Raw genomic sequence first — 19,883 nt, forward strand, 5'->3', positions numbered from 1 at the left:
CGAAACACTGACTATGGTTCAATGAACTGCTCACCTATTTTCCCTGTATCGGGAGCTTGACTGGGGAGGACTGTGATTTAGCCTTCTAGAAAACTTCTTCTCTCGCTCTTCCTCCTTAGTGATCTGATTTAAAAAAAAAAAAAAAAAGTGTACAAGTTTAGTAGTTATTCCACTGTTAAACAGCCTTAGATAGGGCTGGGCACAGTGGTTCATGCCTGTAATCCCAGCACTTTGGGAGGCTGAGGCGGGTGGTTCACGAAGTCGGAAGTTCAAGACCAGCCTGGCCAACATGGTGAAACCCCGTCTCTACTAAAAATACAAAGATTAGCTGGGCACAGTGGCAGGGGCCTGTAATCCCAGCTACTCTGGAGGCTGAGGAAAGAGAATCGCTTGAACCTGGCAGGCAGAGGTTGCAGTGAGCTGAGATCGCGCCAGTGCACACTCCAGCCTGGGCGACAGAGTGAGGCTCTGCCTCAAAACAAACAAACAAACAAAAAGCCTTAGACACATTACTGCTTTAATGACTTTATTAACATTAACATTTAATTAACATTAAATAAAATTTAATTAACATTAAAATTAGTTTATATAATGTAGAAGCAAAATTGTCATCTTCTAAAATTATCCAAACAAAGTAAATTTCTCTACTAAGTATAATCATTTAACTATAATGAAATGATTACATTGGTGAGAAAACATTTTAAGCAAGTATGCTCATTTAACATAATTAATGGAAATCCAATTTTATTCCTCTTTCAAAAGTCTAACATATATTCGTGTTTTGGTTTCGTGGACTTGGTGTGGTACCAAACACATCAAGGAATATAGGAGAATACATTAGAACTCACCAAGTCATAAATACATACACACACACAAACATATACATATTTATATATATAAATATATATTTATATATTATATATTTATGTATCATATTGTAATTATATATTTATATTATAATAAATATATAATATATAATATATATAATAATATATATTATATATTATAATAAATATATAATATATTATATATAATATATATTATATATTATAATTATATAATATTGTTTGTAATAAACATTTTATATAAATATATTATATATTATATAAAATATAAATATAAATATATTTATAATAAATATTTTATATAATACATAATATATATCTTATATATTACATATTTTATATAATATATATCTTATATACTACATATTTTATATAATATATAAGATATATCTTATATATTATATATTTTATGTATTATTTATATATTTATATAAATTTTTATATAAATATATAAAATATATAAAAATATATAAATATATATAAATATGTATATGTTTATGTGTGTATGTATTTATGACTTGGTGAGTTCTAATGTATTTATATATTTATATATAAATATATAAAAATATAAATAAATATATATAAATATAAAATATATATTATATATAAATAAAATATATATAAATATAAAATATATATTATATATAAATAATATATATTATATAATATATAAATATATATTATATATTATATAAAATATATATAAATATATATTATATATTATATATGTATAAATATACTTATTTATATATTATATATTACTATATATATTTATATATTACTATATATTTATATAGTATATTTATATATTATATATTACTATATATTTATATAGTCTATATATTTATATATTATATATTACTATATATAATAATATATAATATTTTATATATATATATCTGGGAAAACAATATATAAGGTGAAATAGTTCTCCAGTTTCTCATAGCAGCATGACAGCTATATATTTCTGTTGCCTACAAGGTGCCTCCATTCACATAGCTACTAGAAAGCAACCTTGGAAAATATTCTCAGTGCTACTTTCTCCAGACTATATTGTTGAGAATAATGGTCCTCAACAACAGGAACGACAGGAATCACTGTTTTTCTAGGTAATTACAAAAAAGGGACTTAGAGGTTGAACAAATTCAGGAAATATCGTGCAAGTGGCTTCTATAAATAAGATAGGGCTCAAGATTTTGTGTTACTGAGAACCATAAGATATTCTCATGCAGGTAGTCTACGCACAGGGTACACATGTCCCAGTTTATGCCAGCTGTTCCAGCATCCTTTTGATAAGGGCTTCTGACTGTCAAAATCTACCACTTTATGCTGGGCACAGTGGCTCACACCTGTAATCCCAGCACTTTTAAAGGCAGAGGTGGGTGGATCACTTGAGGTCAGCAGTTTAAGACCAGCCTGGCCAACACGCTGAAATATCATCTCTACTAAAAATACAAAAATTAGCTGGGCATGGTGGCACGCGCCTGTAATCCCAGAAGGGGATTACAGGAGGGATACTTGGGAGGCTGAGAGAGGAGAATTGCTTGAACCCAGGAGGCAGAGGTTGCAGTGAGCCACTATGGGGCCACGACACTCCAGCCTGGACAATAGACTAAGACTCCGTCTCAAAAAACAAACAAAAAAAAGTGTGCCACTTTAGATGAGAAATCAAGTGGAAATCCTATTAATAGACCAAACTAGGAGAAATAATCTTTAAAGCATTCTTTCAATAGTTTGCCTTTTTAAATTCAAGTACTTTCGTACTCTTTCCACCTATTCCAGCTCTCCTCCCAGACCAGACAAAAAACCGGGTACTAATACGACCCTTCTGATGCACTCTTTCCCTTCTATTTCCTCAATGCACTTTTGCAAGTAATCTAACAGATCACCATATTCCACAGTACATGCCCATCTGCAAACTTTTAGTATAGCCACAGCATTTTAAACGTAGATTGCCATCTGGCATTTCAACAATTCTGAAAGATCAGGGATAAGTATCTCCCACAATTGGTTGAAAAAACAGGAAGTATTATTACATCAATAGATAATAAGACTAAGGCTTTGCTACTAACTCGATTTAGGGGAAGACTACTCAAGCCAAGGGACTGTGATTTACTCACGATTTTCTGAGAATTAAAGCATACATATAATATATATAATATATATTTTATACATATTTTTATATACTATATATTATTTATATTTTTATATATTTATATATTTATATAAATATTTATGTATTATATAAATATCTATTTATATAAATATATAAATATATATTTATATTTTAAAATAATAAATAATATATATTATTCATATTTATATATATTATATATATATATTTTTTGAGACAGAGTTTAGCTCTTGTCACACAGGCTGGAGTGCAATGGCATGGTCTCAGCTCACTACAACCTCTGCCTCCCAGGTTCAAGCGATTCTCCTGTCTCAGCTTCTCGAGTAACTGGGATTACAGGCACCTGCCACCACGCCTGGCTAATTTTTGTTTTTAGTAGCGACGGGGTTTCACCATATTGGCCAAGCTGGTCTTGAACTCCTGACCTAAGGTGATCCACCCGCCTCAGCCTCCCAAAGTGCTGGAATTACAGGCGAGAGCCACAGTGCCCAGCCAAAGTATAATTTTTCACAGCAAAAATCTGAAACCAAACCAAAGTTCCACCAGTAGGCAAAACTTGAATAAACCATTGCATATCTCTATGTTGCATAAGCAATTGCCAACACAATATCCACCGTCCCTTTCTTCCTAACAGAACCCTTATACTGTTAGGTATGAAATAGGTTCAGTTATAAATTACATTTCTGGTCTTCCCAGGCAGATAAAACTGATTGGGATGTTACATGTGGGTATGTGTATATGAAAATATATAAATATACATGTGTGTAAATATATTCAGATAGAGATATAAATATATTTGAGATTACATATTATAATATATATTTTATCGCATAATAAAATGTATTATTTATATATAATCTGGAAAAAGCATAAAAGGAGAAAAAAAGGTCACAACAGCAACATCTCTTACAATCTCAAAAATGACAGCAGCTACCATTTACTGAGAACCTACCATGTGCCACGTGTGAAAAGTAAAATAATGTATACAAAGCACTTGATTGGTGCTTTATATACATTATTTTACTTATTCCTCACAAGAACCTTTAATATTTCCATTTTGCAGCTGAGTAAAATGAGGCTCAGAAAAGTAATGTTTTCAAGGTCACAAACCAGTGATTTGTAGAACCAAAATTTTAACCAAGATATGTGTGACCTAAAGCTAGGGCTAAATGCAGAAACATAATGGCTTGACTGCCAACAATTATTTTCACTAAAATTATAGTTTGTTTGTTTTTTTTTTCCAGACAGGGTCTTGCTCAGTTGCCTAGGCTGCAGTGGAATGCTTCGATCTGCACCCTCAGGCTCTGGGGCTCAAGCAGTTCTCCCACCTCAGCCCCTCAAGTAGTTGGGACTACAAGCATGCACCACCCCATCACACCTGGCTAATTTTAAAATTTTTTTCATAGAGATGAGGTCTCACTATATAACCCAGACTGGTCTCAAACTCCTGGGCTCAAGTGAGCCTCCCGCCTCAGCCTCCCAGAGTGCTGGGATTACAGGCATGAGCCACCACGCTCACCCTGGCCAAATTATAATCTTTTAACATCAAATTGAAAAGATATAAATTATTATATGACTAGTAACTAAGGGTGAAGAGAGAAGGTTGTAAAATACACACAAAAATTTTGGGACCTCTTGAAGTATGAAGTCATTTCCACTGTCTTGTGAAGGTCCTTGTGTTTTACTACCTTAAAAACAGTCCCCTACTAAATACATGTATGACAAAAGCAAACAGACCAATTGTCAACCTAATTATTTTCATAGAACAGATATTAAGACTCTATGTCTGTAAGATATTGTGCAGAGTAAAAGCAGGCCTGACAATACTAACCTTAGAAAACCAGCATGCTTGTAAGGCTGGCTCCTGGGCACTTTGATTTCTCGAGGGTTCCCATTACCCCCTGATAAGGAATGGTTCACTATGCCTGAATTAGTTATGAAACAATATGGTCTACACTGAACATCTGCCTTCCTCCCAGGAGTCTGGAATTTTGGTACATACTAGGTAGGCGGTGCCTATGTGACCAGTTCCAAATAAGAACGCAGGGCAGAGTTTCTAAGGAGCTTGCCTAATTCCCATGTGTTGTTACAGTTCACTGCTAGGGGAATTAAGCACATCCTGTGCAACTCTGAGGACTTTGTAAGCTTGTGCTTGTTTTCCACTGGACTTGGCCTCATACACCTTTTCCATTTGCTGACTTTGCTTTATATCCTTTTGCTGAAATAAGCCAGGGCCATAAGCATAATTATATGCAGAGTCCTATGAGTCCTCCTAGAAAAATCATTTGAACTGGGAGTGGTCCTGAGGACTCCAACACAAAGATATAGAAGATAAAAACTCAGTTTGGTTATTCCTCTTATGTGTTTAAATAACCTGTAAGGTATTAACACAAATCGTTACCTCTTCCTTCTTTATATCTTTTTCTTGGTGTGGAAAAAATTCTACCTTCAGGCTTCCTGATGATGGCTGCTCTGGAGGAGGTAGGTAACTCTTTGTATTCACAGCATCAAAAAGTTTTTCCACAAATATCTGTGTCTCTAAAAATAAAACCAAACACCACAGATTAAAACACATTTGTTAAGATTAATTCCCCGCTTCCACATCTCTTATCTCTAATGTGATGAAACATACCTTGACTTTTATAAACTAGAAAATATACTAGCACTGGCGGGGCGTGGTGGCTTACGTCTGTAATCCCAGCACTTTGGGAGGCCAAGGCAGGTGGATCACCTGAGGTCAGGAGTTCAAAACCAGCCTGGCCAGCCCTGTCTCCACAAAAATTAGCCAGGCATGATGGCAGGTGCCTGTAATTCCAGATACTAGGGAGGCTGAGGCAGGAGAATCACTTGAACCCAGGAGGCAGAGACTGCAGTGAGCAGAGATCGCACCACTGCACTCAAGATCACACCACTCCACTCAAGATCACGCCATTGCACTCCAGCCTGGGTGACAGAGCAAGACTCCATCTCAAAAAAAAAAAGTAAAAAGAAAGAAAATATACTAATATCAACAGCTTCCCAACCAGTGTGCCATGGCACAAGTCCTGAGGCAATACTGATTCATGCTATTTTCAAGACAGTAGGGACTGGAATGGTCGCAGCCCTCTGGGCTAGTCACCTCCAGCCATGACTAAGTCTTCTCCACATCGCCTACTCAGTGTTGCAAACACAAACACTATCATAATCTAGATGTGGCAAGGTACAAAAAGCTGAAAAGCAATGCGCTAGGTAAGATTCAAAGCAGTTTCCTAAGCAGTACTAGCTTTAAATAAATAGGCAGTCATTTTCTTAATCTTTTAATCTATGTAAGAAAAAATATCAACATGCTTTAAGAATAAGCACATGGACATTACTGAGAGGTGGCATCCATTTTAAATAAGCTATGGATATACTCAATAATAATACTGTTTATTTAACTTTGTTAAAATTAGGGCTTCTTACTGAGTTCCTTTAATATTCTGTGGATAAACTTATTTTAAATAACTTCATTTATTTTTTTTGAGATGAGTCTCACTTTGTCACCCAGGCTGGAGTGCAATAGCGCGATCTCAGCTCACAGCAACCTCTGCCTCCCAGGTTCAAGCAATTCTCCTGCCTCAGCCTCCCGAGTAGCCGGGATTACAGGCACCCACCATCATGCCCGGCTAATTTTTATATTTTATGTAGAGACAGGGTTTCACCATGTTTGCCAGGCTGGTCTTGAACTCCTGACCTCAGGTGATCCACCCACCTCAGCCTCCCAAAGTGCTGGGATTACAGGCGTGAGCCACTGTGCCAAGCCTTGAATAACTTTTTAAAATATAGTAGTATTTTTAAACCAAAGATCTTACCTTTCTGAAGAAATACATCCAGCTGATCAATACATAATGCCTTTAACTCTTTTTCACTTTTGTCTTTCTTTACCAAAGCCAGAACATATTTTGCTAGGGCGGATGGATCTGCATCACAGCTAAAGAAAAAAACCAATGTTGAAGAAAATTTAGCCAACTGCACATTCTACAAATTCCAGTTACAAACTGAATTAGTGAGAATAATAGTTAAGTGAGTTAATACATGTAAAAAGCACCTGGGTCACAGAGGACCTTGAAGAAATTTAAGTTCTCTTTATACTAACACTCCTTAATGCTATGTGTAGCCATTTTATTTCTTAAAAACATACCCATCAGTATATTAGTTTAAACAGCAAAAAAAGAAAGTCTAGAAATGGATCCAAATGTACTAGGAATTCAGATTTTATAAAAGTGGCATCCAAACCAACTAAGAAGAGATAAATTATGCAATAAACAGTATTGAGGCCAGGCACAGTGAATCAGTCCTGTCATGACAGCACCTTGGGAGACCTAGGCGGGCAGATCGCTTGAGCCCAGGAGTTCAAGACCAGTCTGGGCAAAATGGCGAAACCCAGTCTCTACCAAAAAAAAAAAAAAAAAATTAAGCATGGTAGTGTGTGCCTGTAGTCCCAGCTACTCGGGAGGCTGAGGGGGAAGAATCATCTGAGCCCAGAAGTTCAAAGCTGCAGTGATTTGGGATCACATCACTGCATTCCAGTCTGGGTGACAGAGTAAGAACCCTATCTCAAAAAAAAAAAAGAAAATGTATTGAGACAACTTGGCAGTTGCCTTTTACAAAATAAACTTGGAAACATGTCAGAGGAAAACACAATTTATTTAACCCTGGAGTAAGGAAGACACAAAATCCATATTATCAAAAAAGTAACATGATTATAAAAAACAGAACAAAAAAAAAACTCAGAATGAAGAGTCAACAAATGAAAAACAAGCTCAGTTTATCTCATCGCAAAAAGGCTAATTCCCCTAACCCACAGTGTTTTTACCAAGACTAACATTATAAGAAAAAAAAAGACAAAGGATATGAATAGATGCTAAACCATAAAATAAATAAAAATGACTCTTAAATGAGTAAAAATTCAACCTCACCCATAAGAGAAATACAAATTTAAGTTACACTGAAATATTTTTCAGTTATCAGGTTGGCAAAATCCAATAAATATGAAAATGTATTCTGGTGGCAAGACTAATGAAAACGCAATTTTAAACATGAGCTGGTGTGAGTAAACTGGTAGCTGATAGAATACTCTGGTAGTATCAAGGTCACAAATGCAATTTACATCTGCGAATTTATTCTACACATATACTCACGTGTTCAAAATGACATGTGTACAAGTTATTCATTGTCATATTGATTGTAAAATCAAAAATGTGCACATGTCCATTTAGAGAGAACTGGAAAAATAAACTGTATTAAAATCCACACAAAAGAATGACATGTAGCAAAAAGATAAAAAGACAGGTAATGAAGTTTTCAACCCTTAAAGAAATCTTCATATCAATTTATTAAATTAAAAATGCAAGACAAAGAAAAGGTTTGTATAGTATTTGCCATTTGTGTTGGGGGAGAAGAGAGAAATCTGGTTTATACATATGTGGAAGGATAAATAAACTACGGCTATCTGGACAGGATGATAGTATGAACTAAGTAAAGGAGGGACAGGATAAGAAGGGAAAGTTTTTTTAAAAAAAAACCACATAATAATTGTATGTATTCACAGAGTACAATGTGATATTTTGATACCTGTATGCAATGTGTAATGAACAACCAGGGTAATTAGCCTATCTATCACCTAAAACATTTATTTCTTTGTGTTGGGAACATTCAAAATCTTCTCTTCTAGCTATCTGAAAATATATAATAAATTAACTGTAGTTACCCTACAGTGTTAAACAACACTAGAACTTACTCATCCAATCCAGCGTAACTTTGTATCTGTTAACCAACCTCTCCCTATCTCCCTACCACCCTTCCCAGCATTTGGTAACCACTATTCTACTTTCTACTTATATGAGACCAACTTATTTAGCTCCCATATATGAGTGGTAACATACAGCATTAATCTTTCTGTGCCTGGTTTATTTCAATTAACAATGTCAGGACGGGAAATTTTTGATGCCTGAACTATTTTCATCCAATTCAAAAGAATAATATAATTGTTAATAACTAAGCTAAAATTATTAACATTTTACAAGTTAGAGTAACTAACAATAAAATAATAGCAGTAGTTAATTACTAACACTTACTCAACACCTAGTTTGTGCCATGAACTGCACTTCTAATTTTACATACTATATTGGGCTCTCACTTTACTGATAAAGAAACTGAGGTTCAGAGAAAAGCTAGACTTCCCAAGACTACACAGCAAGGAAATGAATCAAGATTTAAAACTAAATCTCATACTCCAAAGTCCACATTCTTAACCACCACACTAGACTGCCTCTTACAACGAGGTGCCAGAAACCTGACTTCCAATTTACTTTTTAAACACCTAGAGTTACAGTCACTCCCTATCAACCAAATCAACCAGACATCAACCAAACTAGACATCAAGCTAAACATATTTCAATTTACTGGAAATCATTATGATACATAATATTATTATTGTGTTTTACTGCAACTGCTGTATATAAATTCAGTCTACGCTGAGTCTAAATGCTGTAATTTAATATTGGTTTGATTGTTGTGGTGAATTTTTAACTTATTAGTGGTTTTTCCAGTAACTTACCTGTCATTTTTCAATTCTCTCAACGAAATACCAAATCTATTTCATTTTTGCACCATTATTTTTTAAATAGGACATTTTAAAACTGAATTAAAATGTTAGCAGCTAAAAATCTAGAGGAAGGCTTTCGTGATTTTTATAATTATTATGGTCTATAAACCACAGTTGGATAAAACAGCAAGATAGAATTAAAGAAGAATCTCTGCTCAACATCTTCTGTAGAAGCAATCTGAACTGAATAAAAAACCATTAGCCACAACAAATATACTACCATATACAGTTCTAAATCCTTGAAATCATCTGAAAGGCAGATGACTTTTTAACATTTGTTAAAAGTTCAAATTATATAGAAGCAGGGGTTATAATTTCACATTTAATGGCAAAACAACTGAATTTGCATTTGGGAAACAATTTTTCTTAAGTCCTACAAGAAGTTCCATTTTTACTTCAATATTTTTGAAAACAAAAAGCTGAGTAAAAAATATGGACCACAGAAATTTAATAATATACTGAAATGTTATGTATCAGGAACAGAAAGGCAAAACCTATGTTCTCTTTTCTATTTGTCTTAAATGTTATATTATCTGAACTTCTAGTAATGATGTTATGCAAAGTCAATTAAATAAACATTCAAATTAACTAATTAAAAAAACTATATTCATATAGCAAATTATTTTTAAAAATTATCTCCATGGCTAGCAAGATTGTTCGAGGTACTTTACCAGTTGCCACTGCTGATAAAAGGTTTGTAATTGGAATGATCTATATCTTGTCAGAGCTAGACTTTTCTTTACCCCTGCTATATACTGCTAGCATCCTGAAAATGTGTGAAAGAAAAAGTAGACCTGAAATTGCCTTATAGATCGGGGAAAAAAATAATCAAGTTTTGAAAAGTACTTCTTAGCTCCCACAAACAACAAAATCTGCCAATAAAGTATGATTATGATCACCAAGTGCTCCAACTGCAATTACTCTTCTGTGTGTGTGTTGGGGCTGGTGAGGGAGCAGAATACAAACAAAAGCAAAAACTACAAAATAAGGCATGAGATCTAACTCAACAATAGCATTTGTAGAAGGCAAACAGAAGGTTAAAACTTAAGCACTTTAGTAAACGGTTAAGTTAAAGGAAATGAAAGTGTGAAATGGCTGGGGGGGAAACAAATTATAAACATGCAATAAAACAGAAAACTGAGAACTAGACAGGGAAGAGTGCTGCTCTCCTATGCAGTAGAGTGTTAGTGCTTTCAGTTCTAGGTTCCACCTTTATAAATGCATAAACAAACTCAAATAGATTCTTAGAAAATGACCAAGATGGTAAATGGATATCATTATTAGATGGTTTTCTAGGGATTCTCAGCCTAGAGAACTGAAATGTCAGAGAGAACTTGGTAAGTCTTCAAATAATTGAAAGGTTATCACAAGGAAAAAGGATTACATTTGTCCAATATATCCTCCAAGGAATGTAACTAAAGCCAGTAAGCAGAAGCAGCCAAACAGGTTTTGGCTTAAAATAGAGATAGGCTTTTTTTTTTTTTTTTTTTTTTAAATAATCAGAGGCCTCCCAAAGGCAGAATAAACTGCCTGAGGGTTCTCCCTCATTAGAATGGTTTCAAGCATAGACTGAACAGCTCTTGGCAAATAAGCACTGGACTGGATAGTAAATCCCGCACAAGTATCAATGAGTAAAATCATTAGGTTTAAATCTGTTCATAAGATACTGTGCAAATATATGAAATATAACACAGTAGTCTGTTCAATTACTGATCTACATATATTAGTAATAGAAAAGCATTTTTTAAAAATTACACTGTAGATAAAATACACACTACAAAAGATCTGAGACATATTAATAGTTACTAAGCGAGAGAATATACATACAAATATATGTCTCACTAGATCAATGGCTCATTTCTGTCAGGGAATCTTTCATCTTCATATAAAGTTTGATGAATAAAATAAGAAAATAAGTATGTTGGGTTTAGTGATTATCGTCCAAATATCGCATTCATTATTCAAGAAAATTTTAAAAGCACCTACTCTGTCACTGTTCTAGATCCTGAAAATACAACTTTTAGAAACATCACTGTTGCCACGGAATTTACATTGGGGGGTGGGGGGAGCCAATATGCATATTACACAAACATACGTTTATAGTATGTATTGTCATGTAGACACGTGCTCTGAGGAAAAATCCAGGTTGAAAAGATAAAGTGTAAAGGAGGAGAAAGGAAGAAAGGTAAGGAGAAAGAAAACAGAAAAGATGAAACAAGTATTATTTAAGATTATCAAGGAAGGACTCTGTTGAAGGGACATTTAAACAGGGATCTGAATTTAGATAGGAATGGAAATGGAATGCAAATATGCTTTATGGCTATCCCGAAAAGAAAAAATTTTAAAAAGCCCAAGCCAAGGGAACCCATCAGAAAGAGCCTAAGGCCTACTTGACCTTCTTGACACATATGAGGGACAGGAGTCCAGTGAAATGGAGCAAAGTGAGCATTCACGAACACTGGGGTTTCCAATTTTAATTCTCCAAGGATTTCAAATTAACTGCTTCAGTGAGCTTTGGCAAATTAAATTTCCAAATCACTATGAAGTCATTCACATCAATGATTTTAAAGGCATAAAAATAAAACTTTGTCAATTCCTGAATATACTGTGTTAAGGATACAGCTAATAAAGTTTTTTTTTTTTTTCATTTCATTTTTTTAGAGACAAAGTCTTGCTGTTACCCAGGCTGGAGGGCGGTGGTGCAATCATGGTTCACTGAAGCCTTGAACTCCTGCCAAGAGATCCTCCCACTGCTGCCTCCCCAGTAGCTAGGACTACAGGTGCACACAACTACACCTGGCTAATTTTTGTTTGGGTGTACAAATAGGGTCGTGCTCTGTTGACCAGGCTGGTTTCGAACTCCTGGCCTCAAGTGATCCTTCTTCCTCGGCCTCCCAAAGTGTTGGGATTTACAGGTGTGAGCAATAGTGCCCAGCTGGCATCTTTGTTTTTAAAAACAGTTCAGTTGGAGACTTCCAGCTTCATGCATACACTTTAAAAGCATAGAAGTGACCATCTAAGAAGGTCATTCTCTTCCAACTATATCTGGGGTGGAGAGGGAAGTACACACACTAAAGTTACAGAAGCCAAATTAATACAGAAAATCAAATGTTATAATAAAATATCTTTAAAAACTAAATATTCTTAATAAGAAACAAATCACCTCTGGAAATAAAGGTTCTACTAATCCCCCAACACACCCATATTGTGTTTTAGTTTTTCAGATTTTCAAAACAGTAATGAGACCGTAAAGAAAGCTATAATACTCCAATACAATATTTCAAAAAGTTTGTTTTGCACGAGTTTCTTGGAGACTTTAGAAATTCAGTAGAATATAACTCACGGAATTTAACCCAAGCTTCCATTTTCAGTAATCTTGAAAAGAAGCTGGAGGTGGTAGTGGGAATTAAAAATTAAATTTAAATATGTTAACTGAGTAACTTTAGAACACGGATATGCACCCACGTCTGTTCCTTCCAAATTTTCATTTTATATTCAGGAAAAATATCTAATTTGCATCAAAGTCATGATTTTATATTCTGTACTTAGAATTACTCTTTTAAAAATCCAAATTTCATTGCAGCAAGCATAATACATACATTGAAAATTTTAATTGTAGTTTATTACATGCTTCACTTAATTCAAACAAGAAAGCAAAAATAGATTACTTATATACAGTAATTAGTTACAGCAAAGACTACTCATTAAGAGTTATTATACACCCAGTTCATTCTACAAAATAAAATCAAAATATAAGCATATCTAAATATGATCCATCCTTGAGCATCACACAATCTATTAATACTTCTTCATCACTGCAAAATGTATCACAATACATGTAATTATAACACTGAAAACTATTGGCCAGTTTTTTATTCCCCCACATCATTCCAAGAAATAGCATGATTCCATCTTACTTTTAGAACAGTGGTTCTCAAACTTTTTGGTATCAGGAGCCCTCTATGCTTTAAAAATAGGAACCACTCCAAACAGCTTTTTATTTAAAAGAGTTATATCAATATTTAATAAGAATTAAAATTGAGAAAAAATTTAGTTTAGTTTGATATAATAAATCCATTAAAACTAGCATAAAAACTGTTTGAGTAATCAGAAGAAGAATTTATGTGCAAACAAACAGGAAGCCCATATGTGGGGCTGGCTTTTTTTCTGAATCCAGGAGTTCAAATCATATCACCAGGACTCTCTATTCTGCATTTTTCACTTTCAGAAATGCTCTCTATGTGTGTCAAAAATGATGGCCCCCAAGCAGTTCCCAGCTTACATTATTCTAACAGCTAGTGAAACCAGAAAAAGGAGCCTACTCTTCTCTCCCCCAGCATCCGTACTGGCCTCTGAAAATGACTCATCTTCCCCATTTAGGTCATATCCCCACTGCAGGTCAGGGATAGGCAGAGCTCTATGATAAACAGCCTCACCTGAAATTAAATACCATATTTTTAAAATTAAAAAAAAACACAAAAACTATTTTTCCAAAATAAAATACAAATTTTCTGAGAAGAGTGACCATGTTTTACACTTTTTGCAAATACCTTTGTTTGGCTTAATAGAAGACAGGCCGATTCTTATATCTGTTTTTACATTCAGTCTGTTATGACATGTTATACTGGTTGAAGTACATGAAGAAAACCTGACCTGACACAGATACATAGTTGGAAAAACAAGGACCTCATAGACACCATGAAAGGCTCTCAGGAAATTCCAGGAATCCTGATATCACACTTGAGAACCATAGCTTTAGAAGTTACATAACTTCTAAATTAAATAAAAAAAAAAAAAGAAGTGCCCATTAAGTGTCAAAGACCCAATAGTCAGATAACAAAACCAAAGTAAAAGTTTGTACTGTTCAGTGCAAACAGCAGCAGCCCAAATGACAAATTAAGCACAGACAGTTGTGGTTATAATTATGGTTATACATCAAGCCACAGAACTCTCTCTTTAAAAAAAAAAAAAAAAAAAGGTGTATCTGCAATATGGTAACCCATGACTAACCTTCATATTTAGGGTTTTTTTTTTTAATTCCTATTCATAGTTGAGGAAGAATTGAGTTATCTGAGAAAAGACTGGTTCTAGAGGCCACCCCCACTCCATTACTCACATTCTATCTAGTTAACAACAGATCTCAGGTAATCCATCCCTCTGGTTACTAAAATGAGAGAGCAGAGGCTAGTGAACATTTTCTTTTAAAACCAAAAAGGCAAAATTATCCAAAAGAAATAGCACTAAAACTAGAAATACAAAAAACCTAGTTCTATCATCCTGTTGGATAAATTTGGCTGAGTCGATTAAGCCTTTAACCTTTTTCTCATATTTCTTTAAAAGGTCTGGCTAATGCTGTGTGGTTATATATGTTAGAGACTCACTTCTAAGTCTTTCTCTAACATTGCTACCAAAATTTTCTGATACGGTTACCACAGTCATGCCAAAATTTATCTTTAAAAATGAGAAATTATTATGGACACTTTTCCGGTCATGAATCTTAAGACTAAGCAAACTAAGCTTCAGTTTTTTCATCTAACAGCTGACTTGCCAAACTAGAAATAATTACAAATAAATATAATTACAAATAAGACACACTTTATTAACCTGCCAAGCACCCTAACAATCGTTAAGGGATTACTAAATAATGAACTATGATAAAAAAAAATGCCTATAATCACCCCTAAAAATATACTTTAGTTAAATTCTGGTTGCTATATTTTAAGTCCTATATTACCTTTCAAACCTACTTTGTCCCAAGCCAAATTGTTAGCCTTTCCATGAAACAGTCTGGTATTGAAGAAAAGCACTGAACTGTACTCCAAAAAACAATTTTCAGATTTCCAGTCTGGTGTTATTTCTGCTTTATTCACTAGTTATATAATCCTGCATTAGCATTTTATTTCTCTAGGCTTTAGTTTACTCATTTTTAAAAAAAAAAAGGCACTGAACCATACGATCTGAAAAAGTGGGTCATTTTTGTGAAAAAATATTTGGCTTTCACCACCTTGCGCTCTTTCTCCCTTCCCATTCCCAGTAACGTTTAGTTAACTGAATTTCAAAATAATTTAGTACATAGCATTAGAATCTTCAAGAGAATTTTTTTTCTTTATGTCTTTCTAAAGAGTCACAGAATCCCATTTCCTCAGCACTCATGACCAAATTTTGAGCCCTTAGAAGGCATAAATAAATTCTACTTAATAGAAACATTTTGTGTATTTCTCCTAAATTGCCAGACTTATATAATTTCTGTACATTGTTTCTACCACTGTTACATAGCAACTACTGGTATGTTTGACTGTTTCTCCCGTTGGTATTACAGATAATTATGCCTGCCTTTTCCCTAGAACAAATCACAATGTATTGAGAAGGAGCTTCTAATTACCAACATTATAGCAATCTAAATTCAGGCATTTCACAACTCACTCTTAAACTAGACTAAGAAATAGCTAACTAGTCTTCCTTTGTCTTCAAAACGTTTTATCTAATCAAATCTCTACATGCCATAAACTGGAATGCAGTGGCGATCTCGGCTGACTGCAACCTCCGCCTCCCGGGTTCAAGCAATTCTCCTGCCTCAGCCTCCCCAGTAGCTGGGATTACAGGCATGTACCACCACGTCCGGCTAATTTTTGTATTTTAAGTAGAGATGGGGGTTTCACCATGGTGGCCAGGCTGGTCTCGAACTTCTGACCTCAGGTGATCCACCCACTTGGGCCTCCCAAAGTGCTGGGATTATAGGCGTGAGCCACCGCGCCCAGCAAGCAACATTCTTAAAAAGAGACTGGATCAAGTAACTCCTGTTTTAACCTTCCCCACATCTCATAATATAGCTCCAAAATTGTCCAATCACTTCAGTATAGCAATAAAACTTCCTCTACATCTGAAACCCACAGAGGCTAGGTGGATTCAAGAGCCTTTTCCTAATCACAACGTATACTCACAATTCCTCCAAACTTCATGTATTCTCACAGAACTTAACTGTTCCTCCAATTTGGCTGTTTAATGTCATCACAGGCATCCAAACTTAACACGATTCAATTTAGGTAAGTACATTAACAACTTTAGAGACTGGTAACTGCAAGTTTATAAAGCAGTTTTCAAAAATAAGTTCTACCTATTTCAGTCTGCTTGCTACTATAAAAAATTAAACTTTTTAAAAAGGTAAAATAAGCACTTGAGATCATTAAAGAAAGTAATAGTAACAAATAAGAAACGTCACAATGACAATTTCTTACAAAATATGTCCAAAAAAGATCACAAGTTACAGGCCTCAAAGTACCTGTTATTGCATTTATAACTATTACAAGGAGCAACAAATAAACGACCGGCTGAAGTATATATTAATGCTATGTGGAATCTATAATCATTCAAACACTTTTCATTTATAAGTGACTTCATTTAAGATTTTATAAATTTTTTTATCAACTTTTAAATTGCCTGTAAAATGGAAAATAAATAATTGCAGAATGTATGGAGCAGAGATATACAGAACTCAAAAGTAGGCTAGAATTTACACTGACACACTATCTCCCGTAACTTCTTTTAAAATGGCTCTTTGAAACAAAAAACAAAATGAGGAACTACTTATAATGCAATACATAACATCATAAAACAAGTTCCTCTGAAGTACTGGATTTAAACCAAGAAAGTATACTTAATACTAAGAAAGCCTCCAACAGCAGCATTAGCTGACTTCTAGAAAATAACTTCTACTAATGAGAATAAAGCAAACATACACATAGAGGAAGATGTTCATTGCAGAGTTAAAAAGTCAAAAACAGTGTACCAGTTGCGTTGTTAAAGAAAAAAAGAAACGGGAAAAAATAGTTATTTGGAAAGCCAAAGAAAAAAGCAAACAACCTAAATGACAAATAAGAACAGAATGGTTACATAAACTATAGTCTCTCATCCACGTACTAACCAAGCCTAATCCTGCTTGCCTTCCAAGTTAGATGAGATCAGGGGTGTTCAGAGTGGTATGGCCGTAGATAATTTGGTCATGCAAAACACTGGATTTCAGCCATTGTAACGGCATAAAAACTACATATTAACAGTAAAAGTTCAAGGATGGGAAACGTAAAGAGGATTTTGCTTTTCAAGTCAAAGTCTTTTGGTAAGTCTTCCTTGACTACATACAGGAAGTACTTAAATAATTCAAGAAAATAAGCTTTTTTCCCCTAAAAAGTAATAATTACATCATAAATAAAGCACTATTTAAACAAAGTGCAATACACTCACATAATGGAATTCTATGGAACCACTGGAAAGAATAGGAATCTACCTAACAGTATACTTTTATGGGATGATGTGCAGTGTTACTGGAAATATTAGTTGTAGTAGCAACATATAAATGATTCTATCTATGAAAAAAAGTTATGTATATTCATCAATAGGTGGCACATGCATATTTTTACAGATATATGTTTACAAGTTTATATATGAGAATCAGAAAGGAATAAGAAGACTGATTTTTGGTTTCTATTTCTACACTGTTTAAATTTTTATTAGAACCATCATGTACTATTTTTAATTAGTAAGACTTAAGAAATTGTGTCAAATTAACTAATCCAGCCTAAAAATAATGACAGCATTATTATTGTTAACTACTGTATATACCATGATTCTGACAACAGAATACTACTCAGCAATACAAAGAAGCAAACTACAGATATATGCAATAATATGGATAAATCTCAGGCACATTAAAGCCTTGCTCAAAATAATACTCTGATTCCACTGACAGAAAAGTTCTATAACAGGTAATACTAATATATAGTGTAAAAAAGGCAGAACACTGCTTTCTTCTAGAGGTAGGTGGGGGCATGGGAAAAGAAATGAGTAAATTTTCCAGGGCAAGGGTAATGTTATCTTAACAGGTGACTGGGTTACAAAAATGTATACACTTGTCAAAACTATAAAATGGTACACTTAAGATCTGTGCACTTGATTGTATCTGTATTCTAAAATTAAACTAAAATACTGAAGTAAAGCATGGTATGCATGCTTTAGGGGTAAGTGCACTGACATCTGCGATTTACTCTGAAATGAACCAAAGGATAATAGTGACAAGCACACTAAAATGTTAATGGTAGAATCTCAATGACGGGTATGTCACTGTAAAATTCTTTCAACTTTTCTGTATATTCAAAATTTTCAAAGTAAAGTTGTAGGGCAAGGGCAGTCAAGGAAAACCAGGCAGGAAAATTCTAAAAATGAACATTATTGACAGAGGACTAGCCTTTTATCACCAAAAATAAGAGAATAGTGTAAAAGATATAGATCAATCTATAAAAATTCTAGAATAAACCCAAATACATATAAGAACTTAGTATCTATTTAAGGTTGCATCTCAAATCCCTGGGAAAACATGGATTATGCAGTCAAGTTTTATAGAGATAACTTTGTGTGCATCTGAATAAAAATACATAAATAAGGCTATATCCATACTTCATACCTGGATTTTCTTTAAAAATAAGATCATAAAGGACATGGATGATACTACTTGAGAAAATACAGTGACTGGTTTCCATTTTGCCTCACTGACTTCTCGTGGTAAGTCACAGTATGATTTGTAGCACGCATATAGTCAATTAGAGTTCATTAATTGACTGGTAAGCCAATTAGTATGCTGGCATACAGTAAGCGCAACTAGTGATAGCTTTCGCTATAATATCACTGGCAGTAACTTCATCTCAAAATATGGAAAGTTTTTCTGACTATGACTACAATAGAAAATCCAAACCCCATGAAATAAAGGATAAATTCAACTACATAAAATGAAGCATTTCTTTTTGTGTGTGTGTTTTTTTGAGACAGTCTTGTTCTGTAGCTCAGGCTGGAGTGCGGTGGCGCCATCTAGCGTCACTGCAACCACCACCTCCTGGGTTCAAGCGATTCTCCTGCTTCAGCTTCCCCTGTAGCTGGGATTACAGGTGCCCACCACAACACCAGGCTGATTTTTATATTTTTAGTAGAGACATGGTTTCACCATGTTGGCCAGGGTGGTCTCGAACCCTTGAACTCAAATGATCCACCCACCTCAGCCTCCCAAAGTGCTGGGATTACAGGCGTGAGCCACCGCACCCAGCCGAAGCATTTCTATATTAGAAAAATTACCATAAGCAGAATCAAAACATAAATGTCAGTATGGGAAAGAGAAAGTTGCAGATCATATCACAATTTCCCTAATACATGAAAAGCTCCTACAAATCAACTTTTTAAGAAACCAACAATGTATCAGAAAAACTAGGGAGTGTATGAACAATCAACAGGAAAAAAT

At 34.3% G+C, this 19,883-nt stretch overlaps 1 protein-coding gene across 50 annotated transcripts in view; it reads right to left on the reverse strand.

Annotated features, from left to right (window-relative positions):
- RBM26 (RNA binding motif protein 26) overlaps positions 1–19,883 on the reverse strand; it is a 99,233-nt gene that overhangs the window by 59,981 nt on the left and 19,369 nt on the right. For all 50 annotated transcript variants that reach the window (XR_008620657.2, XR_008620656.2, XM_055096896.2 and 47 more), the window contains exons 2-4: positions 6,810–6,928; positions 5,381–5,517; positions 35–123 (exon numbers count right to left, since the gene is read on the reverse strand). Coding sequence is in view for 48 of the 50 variants with exons in the window: in XM_055096896.2 (XP_054952871.1) it covers positions 35–123; positions 5,381–5,517; positions 6,810–6,928 (345 nt within the window). In the remaining 2 variants the exon portion in view is untranslated. The remainder of the gene's footprint in view (positions 1–34; positions 124–5,380; positions 5,518–6,809; positions 6,929–19,883) is intronic.

Source organism: Pan paniscus, chromosome 14 (assembly GCF_029289425.2).
Source record: "Pan paniscus chromosome 14, NHGRI_mPanPan1-v2.0_pri, whole genome shotgun sequence".
Taxonomy (NCBI): Eukaryota; Metazoa; Chordata; class Mammalia; order Primates; family Hominidae; genus Pan; species Pan paniscus.